Source organism: Phyllopteryx taeniolatus, chromosome 8, assembly GCF_024500385.1.
Source record: "Phyllopteryx taeniolatus isolate TA_2022b chromosome 8, UOR_Ptae_1.2, whole genome shotgun sequence".
Classification (NCBI taxonomy): Eukaryota; Metazoa; Chordata; class Actinopteri; order Syngnathiformes; family Syngnathidae; genus Phyllopteryx; species Phyllopteryx taeniolatus.
This window is the reverse complement of record NC_084509.1, coordinates 27658854-27679496: the sequence shown is the minus strand read 5'-3', so window position 1 is coordinate 27679496 and position 20643 is coordinate 27658854. Positions and strand designations below refer to the sequence as shown.

The window sequence follows — 20643 nt, the reverse complement described above, 5'->3', positions numbered from 1 at the left end:
TTGATATAGCTATACCGTTATGTACTATTATTGAAATAAAATAAAGTAAGGGGAAAAAAGCCTTTGCCAGGAAGACATGCTGAAAGATTAAAAAATAATAATAATAAAAAAATAAATACCGGCATTACCAGATAAGTAGCAAACCTTTATTGCTCAGTGACTGTTTTTTGTCAACGTCTTTCTGTCTCACGCCATATTGGGTGAAAATGAACTCAAGTCAATACATTTGTTGTTTCATGGCTTAAAGTGGAATGACAACTTTTTGAGTTGAGCCACACACACACAATCTGCTCCATTTATAAACAGTGTGTATTCATGTATTTAACACGTGTGGACAAACAGGAAACAGAAAACTACATGACAACAGAAAAACATGGAGCCATGGGGAAAATTTGCTAGTGCAGAGACAAAAGGACATTATTATGGAACATGATAGCAACTTAAGGTCAGATTAGTCCCAAATGTCCTTGTGCTCAAAGTTGTCCTTTGTGGTCAGAATAGTCCCTTGCGGTTGACCTGGTCCCTGCGTTCAGAATGGTCCCCTGCAGTAGAACTGGTCCCTATGGTCAGAATGGTCCCTTCGGTCAAACTGGTCTCTTGTGGTCAAACTAGTGCCTGTGGTCAGCATGGTCCTTTTTGGTAAAACTAGTCCCTGTGCTCAGAATGGTCCATTGTGGTCAAGCTAGTCAGTGTGCGGTCAAGATGGTCCTTCTGATCAGACTGGTCCCCGTGGTCAAGACGGTCCCCTGAAGATGTCGTACAGAGGTCGGCTCCTCGCCCTCGCCCATCACGATGGTCCATTGGAGACATCTCGGTGAGGTCTGTGAGAAAGAGAACAGCGGTGTGAGTGGCGCCCCCTGGGTGGTGATAGGAGAAGGTACATGTGACTCACTGACTCATGTGGCCCGCAATGCGACTTGTGAGCCAGATATTCAGTGATTCACGTTATTCATACTCAAGTAACCAGTGACTGGGGATTCTTGAACTCATTCGAATCAGTGACTCACCTCCCACGACATAATATCGCTGCTGTGCGAATCGTTTGTGCGTTTGTGCGTTGACAGCGTGTCGGATGAATCGACGCTCGAGCAGCTCGGCAGCGTAACGGAGAGCGTCTGCGCGCTTGGCCACGCCCACCAGGTTCCGACGGAGCCAGCGGACGGCGTCGCTACCTGAGCCAGAAAAGCAACGGACGTCGGCGGTTAGCGGTCAGGCGTGGCGGCGGGCGTGCCACGTACCTGTGAAAGCGTCGGGGATGACGATCTTGAGCCACATCCGGTCCCGAACTGCCACGCCCGAATCAGACTTCATCATCGCCTTGACGACCGTCGCCATGTCGCTGTCCACGCTCAGATGCTCATCTTCGCCTGAACGCACCACGAACGCGCATCGATTGGCGTGTCTGTCAACTGGACGTATTTGGACAAACGAGGGTCACGCGGTACCGTAAGGTGGGCGGAGCTTCCCCGTCATGGCGGCCGTGTGCCAAACCCAGGAGGCGGGGTCGATGGGACGCACCGGCTCCCCTGTTGGACGGACCGCATGTTATTACGATATCGTCGTCGTCATCCTATTTGTTCTTTTGTGCGTTTGGGTTCACTGACCTCTCGGCAACATGAAAACGCCGGTGGGCTTCGGGTCCCAAAACTTCAACAGCGTCAGTGTCAGCGGGCTACGCGCACACGAGAAGGTGTGACAGATCCTAAGCTAATAAGAAGATAATTGTGGTGAGCACTCACCCTGGCTTCTTGACAGCATCTCTGAGGACCTGCACGGCCATCGAGCCGCTCACCTTCTCCAGGCTCACCTCGTTCACCTGACATCGTCGTCGTCGTCGTCATGGCACACAGACGTGATGTCATTGATGAGGTGACACTCGACGAACCAGGCCCTCATTTATCCAAGATTGTGCGGAACAGGTTTGAAGTTTGTTCGTAGGACTGAAAATGTGTTCATTTAGTTGAATTTGGAACGGTGGGATGACTGGTTAGCGCATCTGCCTCACAGTTCTGAGGACCGGGGTTCAAATCCAGCCTGGCCTGTGTGGAGTTTGCACGTTCTCCCCGTGCCTGCGTGGGTTTTCTCCGGGCACTCCGGTGTCCTCCCACATCCCCAAAACATGCGTGCTAGGTTGATTGAAGACTCTAAGTGAGTGCGAATGCTTGTTTGTTTGTATGTGCCCTGCGATTGGCTGACGGCCAGTTCAGGGTGTACTCGCCTCTCGCCCGAAGTTAGCTGGGATAGGCGCCAGCACACCCGCGACCAGTCAGGAGGATAAGCGGTACAGAAAATGGATGCATGGATAGTTTCATTTATAATTTTGTGAGTAAGTACAAACAAATGTGTGCTTATCAAACACACACGAGTACGTAATGAGTGTTGATACGGCCCACCTGTTCCATACTGCCACACTTGCCGAGCCTTAGCCTAATTTGCATGGACAAACGCCTCCAATTAACCCTATAATGTATGGAAAAGAATATCTTGGCGAGACCGAGACTGATTGAGGAACTTGTCTGACAAGTGGAAAGAAACCCAAAAACTACTGTTTGGAACAACCGCGTTACCAACAAAAGGGAAAAAAATGAGGTGGGACAGTGGGAGAATTTAAGCGTTGCTGCTGATTCGAACAGAGAAAAGAGCAGTCTCGCAAATCAAAAGAAATGCTTTGATGCCAAAAAACAGGTCACGGCCCACAGACAAGAGGAGGACACGCAATTATGGGCAGCCGCGTTGCAGGCGTCATCAGGGACACGTCGTCATGATACGCGCGGCCGACCTCAAGCACGAGGCGCACGACCAAAAAAAGAAAGGAAAAAAACAGATCCTCAGCAGAAGGAATCATCAAGTCCTCTAAAACATTCTGCGAGACTGTTCCGCTGACCTTGGATTTAAGAAAGCAGAGTTTACCTGCACTGGACATTGCAGCCCAAATCATGGCGGACTGCGGATATTTCACACTGGAGCTCAAGCAGCTTGGGTTCTGTTCTTCACCCGTCTTCCTCCAAACCCTCGGACCTTGATTCCCGAATGAAAGGCGCACTTTACTTTGATCGGAAAAGAGGACCTCGGACCGCCGGCCGACCGTCCGGTCCGTCTTCTCCTCGGCCCGGTGGAGACGCTTTCTACGTCGGCTCAGACTCGGAAGCGGCTCGACCCGAGGAACCCGACAGTTGTGGCCCGTCTCCCGGATGCGTTTTTGAAGCCGTGACTCCCGCCTCATTGCGCTCTTTCTGGATCTCTGCTAGATTCTTCATCTTCTCTGTTTGATAATCCGCCGAAGCCCACGGTCATCTCTTTTCCCGCCACATTTTGTCCTTCCATCGATATGCTTGGACACAGCACTCTGTGAACAGCAGGCTCCTTAGCGCTGAACGTTCGTGGCTTCCCCATCCTATGGAGGCTATCAATGATGGTCTTCTGGCCACTTGTCAAGTCTGCAGTCTTCTCCTATTGAACCCAACTGAAGCAATTTCATGACACCTGGGGAAACCCGGGCAGGTGCTTTGAGTTTAGGAGATGATTAGTATCTGAGACTTGGGCTGATTTCTTCACAGTATTCTAGCAGCAGTCTAGCAGAATGTTTTAGAAGACTGCTGAGGATCTGTATGGAGATGCAAATTTCATCTTCCACCAGGACCTGGACCCCGCCCATACCGCCAGAAGCACCAAAACCTGCTTTGATGCCCATGCCACCACTGCTCGACTGGCCAGCCAACTCGCCGGATCTAAACCCCATTGGGAATGGATGGGGTATAATCAAGAGGAAAACGAGGGGCGCCAGACCCAAAAACAAAGAAGAACTGACAGCAAGCACCAGCACCAGGGAATGCCACAGGCTGATTGCCTCAATGCCACGGCGCATCCAGACAGTGATTCAAGCAAAGGGATTCCCAACCAAGTACTGAAGATGAACATATCGTTTTGAAAGTACCATATTTTCATTGATTTAATGGGACCCTAATTTCTTTCTTCTTTTTTTTTTTCCTACAAAAACTGAGAAATAAATCGTGATTTCTTCACAGTATTTTCAACTTTTTTGAATTCCTCATTTTGTGGATTTTATGAGCTGGAAACCCAAATTATGTAAAAATAAACAAATAAATACTTGAAATTGTTTAAATTGTGGGCCCTGAATCTATAATCTATGAAAGTTTCACTTTTTGAACGGAGTTATGGAAATAAATTAGACTTTTGCGTGATATTCCAATTTCTTGGAAAGGGTCTTTCTGTATGTCGTACAAATGCAGTCGGTCGTACTCACCCGTATCAAGACGTCCCCCGCGCTCACGCGTCCGTCGGCCGCCGCGGCGCCGTCCTCCGCGACGGATCCGACGTACACGCCGCCGACGTACACGCCGCCGACGTCATCCGGACTTTCCCCAAGCACGCTGACACCCAGGAAGTTACACTTCTCTGCGCACACGCACGCACACGTGCCAACGCACACCCACAAGAACGCACGCGCACACGCATTTTTGTGAGGAAAGCAGCCACGACCGTACTGATGTCGTGACCATGAGTAGTATTCATGTCGTAGTTCATGTAGAAGCCTCGAGTTGTATTGTAGTCGTCGTGTAGCGGCTTTGTAATAGTTTTGTGGTAGTCATGTAGTACGGATGAGGTATAAATATGGTACGGTGGTCGTAGTGATGAAGTAGTAATGTAGTGGTGATGCATTAATTAGGATGTATGTGGTCGTAACTAATTAGTATGTACCGGTATGTAGTATTGATGTTGTACTTATTCAGTACTAGCAGCCCTGAGTAGCATTGAGGTTGCATGGATGTACTTCTGATGTTGTATTCATGGAGAATATATACAAGCCCAATTCCATTGAAGTTGGGACCTTGTGTTAAACATAAATTAAAACAGAATACAATGATTTGCAAATCATGTTCGACCTCTATTGAATTGAATACACGACAAAGAAAGGATATTTAATGTTCAAACTGATAAAACAAATAATCATGAACTTTAGAGAATTTTATGGCTGCAACACGCTCCCAAAAAGCTGGGACAGGGTCCTGTTTGCCACTGTGTTACATCACCTTTTCTTTGAACAACATTCAATAAACGTTTGGGAACTGAGGACACTCATTGTTGAAGCTTTGTAGCTGGAATTCTTTCCCTTTCTTGCTCGATGTACAGCTTCAGCAGTTCAACATTTTCAAAGGGAGACAGGTCTGGACTGCAGGCAGGCCAGTCTAGTACCCGCACTCTTTTACTATGAAGCCACGCTGTTATAACACGTGCACAAATGTGGTTTGGCATTGTCTTGCTGAAGTAAGCAGGGGCATCCATGAAAAAGACGTCGCTTGGATGGCAGCATATGTTCCTCCAAAACCTGAATGTACTGACATTGGTTTTCTGAAAGATTGAAGACTCTAAATTTCCCGTAGGTGTGAATGTGAGTGCGAATGGTTGTTTGTTTATACGTGCCCTGCGATGGGCTGGCAACCGGTTCAGGGCGTACCCCGCCTCCTGCCCGAAGATAACTGGGATAGGCTCCAGCGCTCCCGCGACCCTTGTGAGGATAAGCGGCTCAGATAATGGATGGATGGATGATTTTCTGAAGTGTTCCTGAGCCCGTGTGGTGATATCCTTTACGCTTTGATGTCGGTTTTTGATGCAGTGCCGCCTGAGGGATCGAAGGTCACGGGCCTTCAATGTTGGTTTTCGGCCTGGCCGCTTACATGCAGTGATTTCTGCAGATTCTCTGAACCTTTTGATGATATTATGGACCGTAGATGATGAAATCCCTAAATCCCTTGCAATTGTACGTTGAGGAACATTGTCCTTAAACAGTTTGACTATTTTCTCCCGCACTTGTTCACAAAGAGGTGAACCTCGCCCCATCTTTGCTTGTGAATGACTGAGCAATTCAGGGAAGCAATCATGGCACCCACCTGTTCCCAATTGGCCTGTTCACCTGTGGGATGTTCCAAACACGTGTTGGATGAGCATTCCTCTACTTTCTCAGACTTTTTTGCCACCTGTCCCAACGTGTTGCAGCCATCCAATTCTAAGTTCATTATTTGCTAAAAACAATCAAGTTGATCAGTTTGAACATGAAATATCTTGTCTTGGTAGTGTATTCAATTAAATATAGGTTGAACATGATTTGCAAATCATTGTATTCTGTTTTTATGTTTAACACAATGTCCCAACTTCATTGGAATTGGGGTTGTATGTAAACGTCATGGAATAGTATTGCAGTAGTAAAAAAGCGGTTATGTATCAGTTATATGGCAGTGGTGATGTGGAATGTGTATCACGAAAGCGTGGCATTTGAACAGGGGTGTGTACACTTTTTATATCCAATGTATCACTCTGTTCGTTCTATACTGGTGACGTACTCGTGTGACTAGAGTGCGGACGTGGTGCTGGTGTAGTGGTCACCGTAGTAGTGATGTAGTAATGTTAGGCTCGTGTACTGGTTATGAGGTCCCTATATGCAGTACGCCGTGTACAGCGTGAAGTACGTCGGCGTCGTGCTCACTCACCCAAGTTCAAAGTGACGGTCATCACGTTGCTCGATGTCGAGGAGTCGCTCACGCCGCTGACTGACTCTCGCTGACACACGCACACAAAAACAACGCGCGTTAACCATCGCGTTCACCGTGACGACAATCAATACTTGAAGTACTTTCCGAATCCCAAAAGTACGTTACCCTCTCCATCCTTTTGGATGCTGATGATGTTGCCGTGGCGACCAGCCCTTCTCTGCTCATCTCACACCAACGAGAGAACGTTTCGATTGGACGAAAGCGGCGGACAAATGTCAAGAAACTTGCCGTCAAAGTGATGAGTCAGCAAAATGTCCAACAACAAGGAAAAGAATCGCAATCAAATTGATCAAACAGGAGCGTTCCGTTCATCACCGCCGGATTCCTTTTCACACACAATATTGTGTGCGTGTAGACTTTTATGCACGGAACAATGGCGGCCCGGTCACGTGACTCACCACGGCCAACGGGAGAGCGCAGCGGCCGAGCGCAACGTAAAGAGCTTTACTGGAGCGGAAGATGCGGCGGCTCGCTCGGACGCCTCGGGGCGGGCGGGCGGCGCCGCGTCAGAGACGTCAAGATCAAGTCCGACCATGAATAGATGTCATCGTGACACAGAAAGGCGATTCCAGTTTTGTTTTGAATTTTTATTTGCACAAAATACACTTTCCCTTTGCTACTCGTGAAGATGCGTTCAAAGACACCTGGGAATTTGCCATTTCTTTGCAGCAATCAAGCGTGAGCAGAATGAAGAAGGCTCAATTGAGGCTACACTTCACGGAAGCCGACTGTTAGGACTATTATGGGATTGCGGCAGCACCTGCGCTTGGAGTCAAAGTTCACCGGGACAGACTACTCCCAGCTACAGCGAATGCATCGCCGTCTGCCCCAATCACACCCGCCCAGTGTACCGGTCGTGTTCGAGTCCATGTATTGATGCTGAAAAGATAAAGAGAGAAGACTCATCATTACAACAGCAGGTGGCGCTAATTCAGAAGAAAAGCCAGAAAACAAGGAAGAAAAAGATGAGCGGTCCGCAGGCGGGCGGACTCACCGAAGCGCAGCTGGCGGTGGCGCTGGCACTTCTTCCCGACCCGCTTGCGACGCTCGCACAAACCCGAGCCGGCCCACGACGCGCGCTTCACGTCCGCGCAGCCTGACAACCACAACGCACGCCGTTGACAAGGCACATTTACACTCTCACACAAAAAGCTGCACCAGGGCATTCAAACTGACAAAGAATCGGGATAAGGCGCCCAAATGAGCTACAGAAAATGTAAGAACAACAAGATGGAAAAGAAACAAGAAAAAGGGAACAGAGAGAAAACAAAGTGTTGTTTTTGTTTGTCGTCTTCACGATCTCGTTTGTTGATTTTGGCCTGCGAGCGGGAAGTCTCGGTCTTCCTCATGCCGACACGTTGACGTCTCGCAAAGAGACGGCGTCGGCGTCGGGGGGCCGCAGCGGCGTGAGGCGCGCGTGCGCGTCCTGTTGCCCCTGCGAGAGGATTTGCTGCAGCGTTCGTCGGAGGTTGGGGTGCAGACGTTGCCGAGTCTGCTGGAACGCCTCCACGGCCACGCCGTGCATGGCGCCCGTCGCCAGGTCCTCGTACAGGGGCACCGTGTACATGCGTGACGTCTACAACACGCACGCACGCACGCCAACGACAAAAACAACAATTCAGCATTACAACACAAATGCATACAGACAGACATACACATGCACACACACACAAACCAACAAACATGCGTGAACACATGCGCGCATGTGTGTACAAACGCACACACAAACCATGTACACGCACACAAGAGCATATATACATCCAGTCAGCAATACGCTAAAGCAAGTCATACAAACAAACACGCATATATACAGATATACACATGCGTAGACACACACACATAGACTGCAAAAGTGCGTGTGCATGCCGTTGCGTACGTGTTTTCGTAGGAAGTCGTTGAGTCGGGGCAGGTCGGGGTAGAAGAGGCTCCTGACGACCATCTGCAGCCAGCGCACTTGAACCTCCGCGTTCAGCCCGTCCAACAGCGACGCGTAACACGCGCGCAGGCGAGACATCACCTCTGACACAAACACACGCACACCGTTAGCACGTAGCATTTAGCACTCCGCCCATCACGATGTCGCCGTCACTGCGCCAAACTCTCGAAAGAGTCACAAAATCCAATGCAAAACCCACAGTCGACTAAAAAGTAACAATTGGACATTTGGAGCATTTCCTTCTCAGCCTGGAAGTCATCCAACTCCCGAATCACGAGAATTGGCAACATGACAAGGTTTGCCAAAAATGCAGAGTAGAATTTGCACTTCAACTTGAGTACAAGGCAGCAAAAATGTTGGAAATTGGATGAAATTGACTTTTTAGAGTGGGAAAAACTAAAATGTGTGACATCAAAATCTGGTGCAAAAATGCCATCAAATGGACGTAAAACAGTCGAACTTGATCATTTCTCAACATATGTCCTGGACCCTTTGGTTCCGTCTGCTACTCGTGGAAGCCCTTCTCCGATTGGCTGACAAGTTTCAGTTGAAAATATAAGCCGGTACGGGCCGAAATTCCGACGGAGGGGTTCTCCGAGCGACGTTTCAAACGGCGTTGCTTCGTTCGTTACACACATCAAAACAATCGGTCCGTTTTGTGCCAATTTTGCCGCTACCCGACTGAGCGTGTCAAACGCCGGACAATCTCAAGTCTAAGATGATCCTATAAGATTGCCCTTTGGTCTGAGGTGTGTTAAGGGTGGATTCGTCCCGATTTTAGAGTCTGAAACAGGTCGGTGCCGAAAATTTGTAAAAAATGAACGTGTTCAATATTAACGACCAAAAGTCTACATGTATGTGTGGAGAGCCAACTTCTCTCCGAGAATGCTGATGCAAATGGAATGTAGCCAATCAAGAGGCGTCCTGACTCGTCCTTATGTGTATACCAGGCTTTAAAAAGCGCAAATGGAAGATTATTAGTGAGAAGAGCAGCAGAACAGCTCACATACTTCTGTCATCAATTGTTTTTCCTCCTTCTTTTGGATTCCATCTTTGTGAGAAAATTCCACCAAGCTGGGGCCCACTTGTCACGTTTCGGATGTGAACGCGTATGCTTGCTTGGACGTGCGTGGACATCTGTGTCTCTGTGTGTGTGTGTGCGCTTTGCTGTTGTTAATGGCGTCGGCCGCATTGTTGTTTGTGTTTTCGTCCTGTCGACACTGAAAACAAAAACTCGCCCCGACTGATCTTTGTCGATTTCAATAAAGTTCGCACAACGATGATGATGAGCGCCTAGCGTACCGTGCGTCAGGGGGGTGTGGTCCAGCATGCAGTCCAGAAACAGAACCACCTGGAAGGTGCTCCAACCCGCCACGTCCGCCGTGGCGGCCGCCTCCTCCTGCGGCTCAGGGGCGCACCCGCGGGTCCACACGCGGATCAGGTCCCGGACTGGCCCGGTCAGCGTGCCGCCCGCCGACAGATCCGGTTCGCACGGCGGCGCCCCGCAGCCAGTCAGCCAGCGCTGGAAATCCACACCTGACAGGGAGGCCAAGGGTTAGTCAGCAGAGGGAGAACGGAAATCCCGGAATTGCAGACGCCCGCGAACGCACCTTCCTCCTGCGCCGCCTTGGGAAAGGTCGCCAGGAACAAGTCCAGGAAGTCCTGAGTCACCACGCTCTGGAACTTGAACTGGCTGATGTAGTCCTGTCGTCAACGCCATGCAACACTCTGAGTCAGCGAGCGAGCGTGTGTGTGTGTGTGTGTGTGCATGCGTGCGTACCGACCCGCAGGAATCCGTCAAAGCGTCTGACGTCCCCGCACAGCGACGACAAGTACGACACGAAGCAGAAACCTTTCTCGTACGTGAAAAGATTCATCAACGTGCTCGGGTTCACGCCTGCCCCAACAGAAACACGCAAATGTCAACAGTGCGCGCATGTCTGTGTGTGTGATGGGTAGGGTGTTGTGAGTATTAGCGTGTGTTTGTGGCCCTGTGCGAATGTGTGTGTGTGTGTGAACGTGTGTTTGTGGTCACATGCGTGTGCGTACGTCTGTGTATGTGTTAGTACGTACATTACAAACGTTGTGTAAAACAAACAAAAAACCAAATACAATGATCTTGCAAATCCGTTTCAACTCGTGGTGCAACGATTCATTCAGTCATTATATCGATTTCTATTCCTACGATTCAACTGAATCGATGTGTGCTCGGCAAGTTAGCCTTTGAGACGTAAATATATTGATCGAAATCGTTTTAAAAAGGTAATCAACCGATTCTATGGAGAGTGGGAAATAACGCACAGGATTTATACAGATGTGTGCATCTGTTGTATTCTGTGGGGCCAATTACACATTACTCGTGCACTCACTGCAGTCGTCTCGCCACGCTGCACTAGTTACATATCAATACTGGCCACTCATGCCAGAGTAGCATCTGCTCCCTTTGCACACTGATTGAGGACTATCTGCAACATTTGCACAATCAACATTGTCCCAGATTATCGAACTACTCGCTTGAAGTCTCGGCGCCCTCTGCACGATGGTCATTGCACCGGACTATTCCAATATTAGTCTTTCGAACTGCTCTAAGTGCATCTTTTTGCACAATTGTCAAAAAAAATAATTAAAAAATTAAAATAAAAAATGTCCCGGCATTACCAGATAACTAGCAACCCTTTATTGCTCAGTGACTGTTTTTGTCAATGTCTTTATATCTCAAAAGTGTTCTCTGTCAATTGACTGACTGTCTGTTGTCGTACTAGTACTATCGGAGACAAATTCCTTGTGTGTTTTTGGCCAGTCTAGTACTCACACTCTTATACAAGCGAACCACGCTGTCGTAACGCGTGCAGAATGTGACATGGCGTTGTCTTGCTGAAATAAGCATGGACGTTGCTTGGATGGCAGCATCTGTTGCTCTAAAACCTTTATGGACCTTTCAGCATGCATGGTGCCATCACAGATGTGAAAATTACCCAGGGCACTAAAACCCACCCCATACCATCACATGCTCGCTTCTATTCAACTTTGCGCTGATAACAATCCAGTTGGTCCTTTTCCTCTTTGGCCCGGAGGACACCACGTGCGTGATTTCCAGAAACCATTTAAAATGTGGACCGGTCTGACCACAGCACACTTCCAATTTGTGTCACTCCGTGTCAGATGAGCTGTGTCCAGAGAAAGCACCTGGCGTTTCTGGCTGTTGTTGATTTGTGGCTATGGCTTTGGCTTTGCATGGTAGAGTTTTAACTTGCATTTGTAGATGTAGCGACCAACTGTGTTAACTGACAATGGTTTTCTGAGCCCACGTGGAGGCAATACCCTTGACACAATCATGGCAGTTTTTAATGCAGCCCCGCCTGAGGATCGAAGGCGTCACGGGCGTTCAGTGTTGGTTTTTGGCCTTGCCACTTACGTGCGGAGATGTTTCTCGATTCTCTGAATCTTTTCTCAACTTTCCCTTTTGTTGCCCGTCTCAGCTTTTTTACCTGTTGCAGGCATCAAATTCAAAATGAGAGAGACATTCATCAGTTTGAGCATTAAATAGCTTGTCTTGGTTGTATATTCATTTGAATATATGTTGAAAAGGATTTGCAAATCATTTTATTCTTCAACTTCATTGGAAAGGAGGTTTGTAGAATATGGTAGAACAGTCCATTCATTTCAGTACTCATACATTATATAAAGCAGTGGCGGCCACACTTGTTTGCCTTGAGAGCTACTTTCAAATGACCGACTCAAAACGATCTACCTAGACTAAAAATGTTTTTTTGTATATGTATGTACGCACACACACACACAAACGCACGCACAGTGCCGTCAAAAAGTATTGACCCCCTTCTCAAATTCTTATATTTTTGCATAGTTTCCCCACTTTAAGGTCATCAACCAAATGTAAATGCAAATATAACCCAAAGTAACTTAAAATGCTGTTTTTAAATAGCGATTTCATTTATGAAGGGGGAAAAAAAACTATTAAAAGTTACATGGCCCTGTGTGAAAACCTAATGGCCCCCAAAACCTAAGAACTGGTCGGGCCATCCTCAGCAGCAACAACTAAAATCAAGCGTTTTCGCCAACTGTCAATGAGTCTTTCACATCTCTGTGGAGATAGTTCGGGCCACTCTTAGCAAAAACGGAGGGTTTTCGAGCATGAGCGGCCTTTTGAAGGTCATGCCGCTGCATTTCAATCGGATTCAAGTCCGTACTTTGACAAGGCCACCGCCAAACTTTCATTTTGTTTTATTAAGCCATTCAGAAGTTGAATTGCTGGAGTGTTTTGGATCGTGATCCTGCTGCAGAAGCCAAGAGCGCTTCAGCTTGAGGTCACAAGCTGATGGCAGAACATTCTCCTTAAAGATTTTCTGTTAAATTCATCGTTCCGTTAATCACAGCAAGTTGTCCAGGTCCTGAACTGACTAAGCAGCCCAAGACGATCACACTACCACCACCATGTTTGACTGTTGGTAGGATGTTCTTTTTCTGAAATGCTGTGCAACATTTATACCTGATGTAACGAGACAAACGCCTTCCAAAAAGCTCAACTTTCATCTTGTCAGTCCATATAATATTCTCCCAAAAGTCTTGGAAATCATTCAGATGTTTTTTTTGCTAAAGTAAAACAAGGCTTTATGTTCTTTTAGGTCAGCAGTGGTTTTGGCCTTGGAACTCTGCCATGGATGCCATTTTCCCCCAGTCTCTTCCTTATTATTGTGTCATGAACGCTGACCTTAAGTGCGGCAAGGGAGGCCTGCAGTTCTTTCCAAGTTGTCCTGAGTTCCTTTTTGTCCTCCTTGAGGAGTCATTGCTGCTCTCTTGGTGTAATCTTGTAGGCTGGCCACTCCTGGGAAGGTTCACCACTGTTCCATGTTTTCTCCATGTGAGGATAATGGCTCTCCCTATGGTTCGCTGGAATCCTGAAACTTTGGAAATGTTTTTTGCAACCCTTTCCAGGCTGATAGATGTGAATTACTTTATTTCTCGACTGTTCTTGAATTTCTTTGTATCGTGTTATTTTGTTGCTGCTCTTTTAGATCTTTTATCCGACGTGCCTTTGTCGGGACAGATTCTGTTTGACCGATTTCTTGATTTAATAGGTCTGGAGGTAATCAGGCTTGGGTGTGATCAGTGAAAATTAACCCAAAATTGTGATGAGGAAATATTAAATCAAGATTTAACAAGGGGGGTAATTACTTTTTCACACAGGGCCAAGTAACTGAATAGTTTTTTTCCTTAATAAATGAAATCGGCATTTAAAAAGAGCCTTTTAAGTTCACATAGGTTATATTTGTCTGATATTTACATTTGTTTGATGATCTTAAACATTAAAGTGGGGAAACTATGCAAAAATACTAATACTTTTTCACAGCACTGTGTGGACTGTAATTTCTTGTGTATAATGCGCATTTTTTTCTCCAAAGAAATTGTCAAAAGACAATAGTGCGCATCATACAAAATGGAAAAAACCTTCACATTATATAAATGTATGTCGCCATCTAGAGGTTCAGGAAAAGCTGCACACTTTCATTCCAAAATGTCACCACCACCTAGAGGTTATGAAAAAGGTGTAGCCTACACTTTCATTCCAATATGTACGTATGACTACATAATATGTACAGTTGTGCTCATAAATTTACATACCCTGGCATAATTTGTGAAATATATATATATATTTGTAAATATATGACTGAACAACAACCATCATTAGTTTCTTCATGGTTATGTTTTGTTTAATGACAATGTTTTTCTGACATGCTTGACCGTTTAATTTGAATCCCATTAAAACAAAATTCAATGTGTTTCGCCTGGTCCTTCATGTTTTCTTTGAAGAATTGTACCCATCTTACAAATTCTGCCTGGGTAATTAAACATATGAGCTCAACTTTGTGTTTTCTAATTTACTAAATAAAAGTAGGGCTGGGAATTTCAAAATAAGAGCAAGCAAATAAAAAAGAAAGTATTGTGTGTATATAAAGTGCTTAACTTCAGAATAATTCTTTGAAAAAAAACCAAACAAAATATGGGTAGAAGCAAAATCATGCATTGTAAAAATGCATTATACATAGGTAGAAGGATTTTCCAGAATTCTGAGGTCAACTTTGTATTGTATGTGTTTTGTACCGGGCTCCAGTTTGACTTGTAGACGACTGACTGGGTTGCTGTCGCCGAGCAGTCGCAGCTGTCTGTGCAGAGCGTCCAATCGTACGGCACTTTCCAGACACGTGAACGCAGCACCTGAGGAACGTGTACGGATGGGAATTACAAACGTCGTCGTTCGACATTTCCCAATATCTCATCCGACATCCGTCGGTCTCTCGAGCGCCGGCGTGTCGGGTACCGTAGGCCTCAGTGGTGATCCTACGCTGCGCGTACGTGGCGAGGCCTTCGCTCAGCCACATTTCCTCCCAGGTGGCGTTGGTGACGGCGTTGCCGAACCAGGCGTGCGCGATCTCGTGGACCACGTCGATCAGAAGGAAGTCGCTGCTCTCCAGGATGGACGCGATGATGAACGTCAGGCACGGGTTCTCCATGGCCACAATGGGGAACGCCGGCGGCAGGAAGACCAGGTCGCACCTGACGGACGCAGAGTCCGCAAGCGTGTCAGCGACGGCTCGCACCGCTCACATTGCCAATCGCGTGACACGCTCTTTGACCAGTGTTGGCGAGTAACTCATTACATGTGGCGACATTACATCATTTCATTACAAAATGTACGCAATTATAAGCCGTTACTGGGAGAAAATGTGTCATTAAATTAGTTTCTTATGGAAAGTTCCATGATTACAATTTTAGTTGCATTTGAAAAAAAGCTGCAAAAGCTCCCATTTTCTTCCTCTCACTTCCTCCTACTAAAGCCGACGCTTGTGATTGGCTCTCTGGTCATGTGCCATTCTACTGTAGTCTCAAACATGACCTATTTTTCCCCAAACTTGATATCCAAGCGCCACATTGTGGTGCAACCTTTTAGTTTGAAAGTTTGAAAAGGTTCCACTCACAGTTCCACTTCTGAACACATAAAAGAACATTTGACTTTTCAACATTTTCATCTTTATAACTGATATAATGGAACATTCATGCACTCATCGGGAGGAAAATGCTTCGAGCCGTTTTCCCGAATGTGGAACTAAATTGTGCATATACCAGATTGGCATAGCCCAAATGTTATTTTGGAATGTTGAAGGCGAAAGCGCCCCCCGTTGGCTAGGAGGTGAATCGATTCAGAGGATTTGTTGAATCCATACCCAACAGGGAGGGGAAGATCACCATTAGTTGCGCACGAAGCTATCCGGACCTCTCTCCTGACTAATCACATGACCGTTGACCAATCACACGACTGCTCTCATGACTCCTCACATGACCAATCATGTCCCTGCGGCGACCAATCCCACGCCACTGACCTCCCCCACAGGTACGGTCCGAAGAGTCCCTCCGCTACGGTCAGCCATCGCTCCACGCTGCCGCCTAGCTTCTTGGCGGCGCACGACAGCAGACACGGCTCGGCCCACACGCGGCTCCTGACGACACGAGAAGAACGACGTGAGCGGGCGACGGAGGGCAGAGAAAGTGCGACAAGACGGCGGGCACCTGGGTCCGACGTCCACGTGCTGGAGGTTTCCCGCCACCAGCGCCACCAGGTAGGCAGGCACCGGCGCGTCCATGGAAAAGTGGAACACGCGCTCTGCTTTGGAGTACCAACTACGGGACGCGCTCATCAGAACCGTCACGTCGTCCGGAACCTGGCAGGCACACACGCAAGAGTCATTTGCGTGATATAAGACATAAACGTAGTGCCTGGGCACCAAAACTTCATTGAAGATAGGGATCTTTATATAGTGGACCTCGATAAATGCCTAAAAAGCCCATTAAAAATCCCTTCGTATGAGTCGGGAGTCGTCAACGAGTCGCAGTCCCTTGCGTTCGCAATCATTCCTCATTGCCGACTCACGAATGTCTATGGAGCAGGGTGGCCCCAAACTGTTACGAGCCTTTCCGAGATCACACGAGCCGGAGAACTTTCGCTCGGCCGTGTGTGTCAATGACAAAATGAGTAGTATAAGACTACTTTCATACTTCTGCCCAGGACCATTGCAACATGCTGCCATTTTTTTTTTGTCTGAGTTTGTTGTCACATATCTATGGGGCCAATTATATATTACTCGTGCACTCACTGTAGTCGTCTCGCCACGCTGCACTAGTTGCATATCAATACTGGCCACTCATGCCAGAGTAGCATCTGCTCCATTTGTACACTGACTAAGGAGTATCTGCAACATTTGCACAATCAACATTGTCCCAGTTTATCGCGCTACTCGTCACTTGAAACCGCATCCACTCCTTGAAGTCTCGCCGCCCTTTGCACAATGCTCACTGCACCGGACTATTGCGAGATTAGTCATTCGAACTGCTCCAAGTGCTAGAGGACTCTGCATCTTTTGCACAATTGTCAAAAAAAAAAAATAATAATAATAAAAATAAAGAAATAAAAATAAAAATAATTTGTACCGGCATTAGCAGATAACTAGCAACCCTTTATTGCTCAGTGACTGTTTTTGTCAATGTCTTGATGTCTCAAAAATGTTGTCGTCTGTTGTCGTACTAGCGCGGCTCCAACTACCGGAGACAAATTCCTTGTGTGTTTTTTGGACATACTTGGCAAATAAAGATGATTCTGATTCTGAGAATGTGGCATTAGGGTTTTACGTGATGTTTATTAGTGAAAATTACGTGTATCGATTAGGGATGCCCCAACCTGATCACGTGATGCATCGGTTTTATTATTTTCTGACATTTTAGATGTCACCAAGAGACAAAACAATCAAAATGTACAAATATCTTGCCAAATGGAACAGTAATAGGTTTATTTTATATTAAACAATGCAACTTTTCAGGGTATTTCTAGTAACGGTATAAGTGAAAGAAAGAGACACGAAGACTGTGTGTGTTTGTGTGCGTTCATGTCACACACACACACACACACACAGTCTAAACTCTGTGTAATTTGATTCCAGTTAGTTAGCACCCATTATTTCTGTCATGTAATGTTGGTTTGACCTGACTGATTAGAATACACGATGTGACTAGAGCAGTGATTTCCAACATTATATTTGGACAGGGACTCGGTATCGGCGGATACTTAAAATTAAAGACTCGGGCTAGGGTGCAAAAAAAAATGCGATCAGGACATTGCTAGTTTCGATTGTTAGGTACTGGAAGTACGCTTTCTTTCAGAATAAGAGTATAGTACAGGAAGCGCTATGTTAAGTGTGTAAATGTTGCTAACTTAATAGCGTTCTTGCAACATAGCATTTGTACGCGTACTTATATGATTATAGTTATTCTTTTTATTCTCTGCAGTATTATCATGTGGCATGACTGACCTTTGACCCATTGAAACATTTCTTTGCAGCCCTTTAGGGTTTGTATTTGAGTAGCCCTGCTGTGGAGGGACCTGAAGTGCACTTTTTGGTCCATAATACCAAAATCTCTATATCGTGATTACAGAGTAGGGAACGATTGCGAACACAGCCCGGGTCGGACGGGGTCGGGGGTCACTCACACGAACGGCCGCCGTGTACGTGCTCTTGACGGCCGGAGAGTCGAAGCACGGGAAGAAGGAACGATTGGACACAGAATGACCCTGAGTGAAGACCAGAGGGCGATCTTGACCGCACGTCAGCTCAGAGTCCAACCACCACATCTGGAACACACACGCACACACATTACAGTACTTAGAATGTCATTAAACGGCAACACGCAAGTGTGTGTGTGTTGGTGTGCATGTATATACGTGTGTAGGTGAGTGCACACCAGTGTGTGCACATGGATGTGCGCGTGTGTGCACATGTGCACGTGTGTGTGTTCTGTATTTGTGTGCGTATCTGTGTACGAGTGTGCATGTGTGCGACGGTATGCATGTTGTCATGTTCAGTGTTCACGTGTATCCTGGATGTGTGTATGCATGCGTGTGCGTTTGTATTTCGTGTGTACGTGTGTGTACGTGTATACCGTACGCGTGTGCGTATGCGTGTTCTCACCGCGGGCCCGTCGGTGGCCGTGTACCTGACAGTGACCCGCACGTGCGTCCCGGCCTCAACGGGGTCAGGAAGGTCGACGTTGAGGGAGGAACCAAAGTCCGCGAAGGGTTCCAGGCGGAAGGCGAGGCAGGCGGGCTCCCGGCCGTCGCTCGTCTCGCAGTCCACGGCGTGGACCAGCAGGGACGGGTGCGCGTCCAGCACCAGGGTCCGGACTCCCGCGACCAAGGGCACCAGGTCCAGAACCAGCCAGCCGCTCATCTCCTTCAGCGCAAAGTTGACGCGCAGGTCCAAGTGGAAGTGACGCAGACGGAAGTCCACCAAGTTGGACGCCGACGCCACGTCCGCGGGCGGGCGCCGCCCAGACCCGCCGTCGGCGGCGGCGGGGGACTCCCCCGCGCAGCGTCCCCCTGCGGAAGGAGACTTGCGGCAGCAGCACAGCGAGGCGGGCGAGGGCGCTCTGGGCGTGGGCAAGGGCGTGGCACGAGCGGGAGCAGACATGGCACACGAACGTCATCAAAGGAGCGTCAAGTCAACCGGAAGCAGAAAGTCCAAACGCAACGCAACCTGATGCCGGACACGCAACTAAAAGCGGAAGTGGATAGATGACAGAATGCTAATTAGCATCATAGACAGCCGCGGGGGTTAAAAGTCAACAAACAACTTTAAAACCCAAATTAAAAGTCAAACCCACGCCAAAAGTCCACTTCACAACAGAACCTAAGCGCAGAACACGAACCGGAAGTCGACTTGGGAGGCTTTTTAGTCTTGTGTGCGAACATGTCGAGAAGATGATTGACACGTCGGGTGACGTTAGCATCGTGAGCACGCAAACAAAGTCCGCGCGGTCCTCGGTAGGCTTCACTCAAACATGCGGTCCGGTCCGGTAGAACCGGCCGTCGGTCAGTTCCGGTGTCGCTTCTTTCGGTTCCGCTCTTTAGGCTTCGGAACGTTCGGGACACTTCGAGCCTGCTGAGCCAGCAAACAGGAAGTAAAAAGAGCACAATAACTTTGTCGTGAGCGCGAGGGGGCGCGCAAGAGCCGGTTCAAAGGGCGTCGTCATGGTTATCCGCAAACACTCGGTTCTTTCGTTTAGAATTTCTTTTTACACAAACGCAGCATCGCGTTTTGTGTTTACTATTTCGACAGAAAATATACAAAAAAAAAAAAGCTCGTCGTAGCTGCTGTGCTAACACGATGTAGGTGTGTGACTAAACATTTCAAGCCACCTGTATATCAAAATAGAGGACATCATTGGATATATTTCAAAGAGTCGGATAAGGATTACTGAAGACAAATTTACTTGAAATCAATGTAAAGCAACAGGAAACCTGTGACCGAAACCTTGACTCTGGTAGAAAAATGGCCGGATGCTTCTTATTAGTTTCCACGTAAATGTGATCTTTACACAAATTTTTCAATGGCAGCGTCCGCTCGCCACAGAAAGCAAGAATAATAAGTTTTCAATAGTGGCCGAATCCGATGAACGTGTGGTTTTGGACGCCAAAATTGAGGAATATTTTCATCTTTGTCAGAACCACTGAAAAACTCAACCGAATTGAAAAATTCAAAAACAAGGTGGTGAAGGGATTTCCCAACATCGTCATCGGAAAACAGTAAGACAACGCACTTTTGGTGGACCTCTGCAAACTAAATGGCAAGAAAATGCCGGCCGGTTTTCTGGATTTAGTAAAGTAACTAACTTGCTCCCATTGTCGACGCACTTGCTCCTTCGCCACACGATGGCGCCAGATGACTTCAGGAAGTGGTAACCTCACCAATTAAGTTTACGTCCATATTGTCAAACATTTCACATTTCTTTTTCACTACCCTGCTCCTTTTATAAATTCTGCAAAAAATAAAAAAGTTGTTGAATATATTTTTGCCCTTTTACTGCCACATTTTCCCTCAGATTCCAACTTCATGTGACAGACGGGGTCCGAAGGGGGGGGGGCACATTTAACACTCAAAAGACTTGCATACACAATTAGGCTTCCATTTTGAAAAACTCTCACCCAATTTTGACAAAGAATTGTCTAAATACTATTATTTGGAGGGCATTTGTTAATTGTTTCATATTTTTGAATATGATACCTTCTTACTAATA

At 47.2% G+C, this 20643-nt stretch overlaps 2 protein-coding genes across 3 annotated transcripts; both read right to left on the bottom strand.

Moving 5' to 3' along the window:
* Positions 1 to 132: 132 nt before the first annotated feature.
* LOC133482392 (segment polarity protein dishevelled homolog DVL-3-like) lies at positions 133 to 7735 on the bottom strand. The gene is made up of 11 exons (XM_061782462.1): positions 7714 to 7735; positions 7564 to 7665; positions 6968 to 7050; positions 6507 to 6576; positions 4265 to 4608; positions 1740 to 1816; positions 1605 to 1672; positions 1446 to 1526; positions 1239 to 1367; positions 1008 to 1172; positions 133 to 821 (listed from the first exon to the last, which is right to left on the bottom strand). Exons 1-11 carry the CDS (start codon positions 7733 to 7735, stop codon positions 646 to 648), a joined length of 1317 nt encoding a protein of 438 aa, XP_061638446.1. The 3' UTR covers positions 133 to 645.
* On the bottom strand, positions 7142 to 19677 carry rnpepl1 (arginyl aminopeptidase like 1). 2 transcript variants are annotated; one of them, XM_061783233.1, is made up of 13 exons: positions 19231 to 19677; positions 18540 to 19121; positions 18062 to 18202; positions 16090 to 16241; positions 15903 to 16019; positions 14843 to 15078; positions 14626 to 14739; positions 10290 to 10402; positions 10116 to 10209; positions 9808 to 10041; positions 8446 to 8588; positions 7564 to 8145; positions 7142 to 7448 (listed from the first exon to the last, which is right to left on the bottom strand). In XM_061783233.1, exons 2-12 carry the CDS (start codon positions 19035 to 19037, stop codon positions 7915 to 7917), a joined length of 2073 nt encoding a protein of 690 aa, XP_061639217.1. In that variant the 5' UTR covers positions 19038 to 19121; positions 19231 to 19677; the 3' UTR covers positions 7142 to 7448; positions 7564 to 7914. The 2 variants fall into 2 exon arrangements, with proteins under 2 accessions (XP_061639217.1, XP_061639219.1); XM_061783235.1 differs by having other exon boundaries at positions 19276 to 19677.
* Between the last annotated feature and the right edge of the window lie 966 nt (positions 19678 to 20643).

What these genes read in the sequence shown, in the direction of transcription:
- rnpepl1 (XM_061783233.1), bottom strand. Translation starts at nt 19,037, where the DNA reads ATGTCTGCTCCCGCTCGTGCCACGCCCTTGCCCACGCCCAGAGCGCCC. An exon ending in CGTACACGGCGGCCGTTCGT is followed by an intron (nt 16,242 to 18,061) that starts GTGAGTGACCCC and finishes TGTGCCTGCCAG; the next exon opens with GTTCCGGACGACGTGACGGT. An exon ending in ACAAGTCAAACTGGAGCCCG is followed by an intron (nt 10,403 to 14,625) that starts GTACAAAACACA and finishes CTGTTGGGGCAG; the next exon opens with GCGTGAACCCGAGCACGTTG.
- LOC133482392 (XM_061782462.1), bottom strand. Translation starts at nt 7,735, where the DNA reads ATGCCCTGGTGCAGCTTTTTGT. An exon ending in GCCCTGGTGCAGCTTTTTGT is followed by an intron (nt 7,666 to 7,713) that starts GTGAGAGTGTAA and finishes TGTGGTTGTCAG; the next exon opens with GCTGCGCGGACGTGAAGCGC. An exon ending in CCACCGCCAGCTGCGCTTCG is followed by an intron (nt 7,051 to 7,563) that starts GTGAGTCCGCCC and finishes GCCCGCCCCGAG; the next exon opens with GCGTCCGAGCGAGCCGCCGC.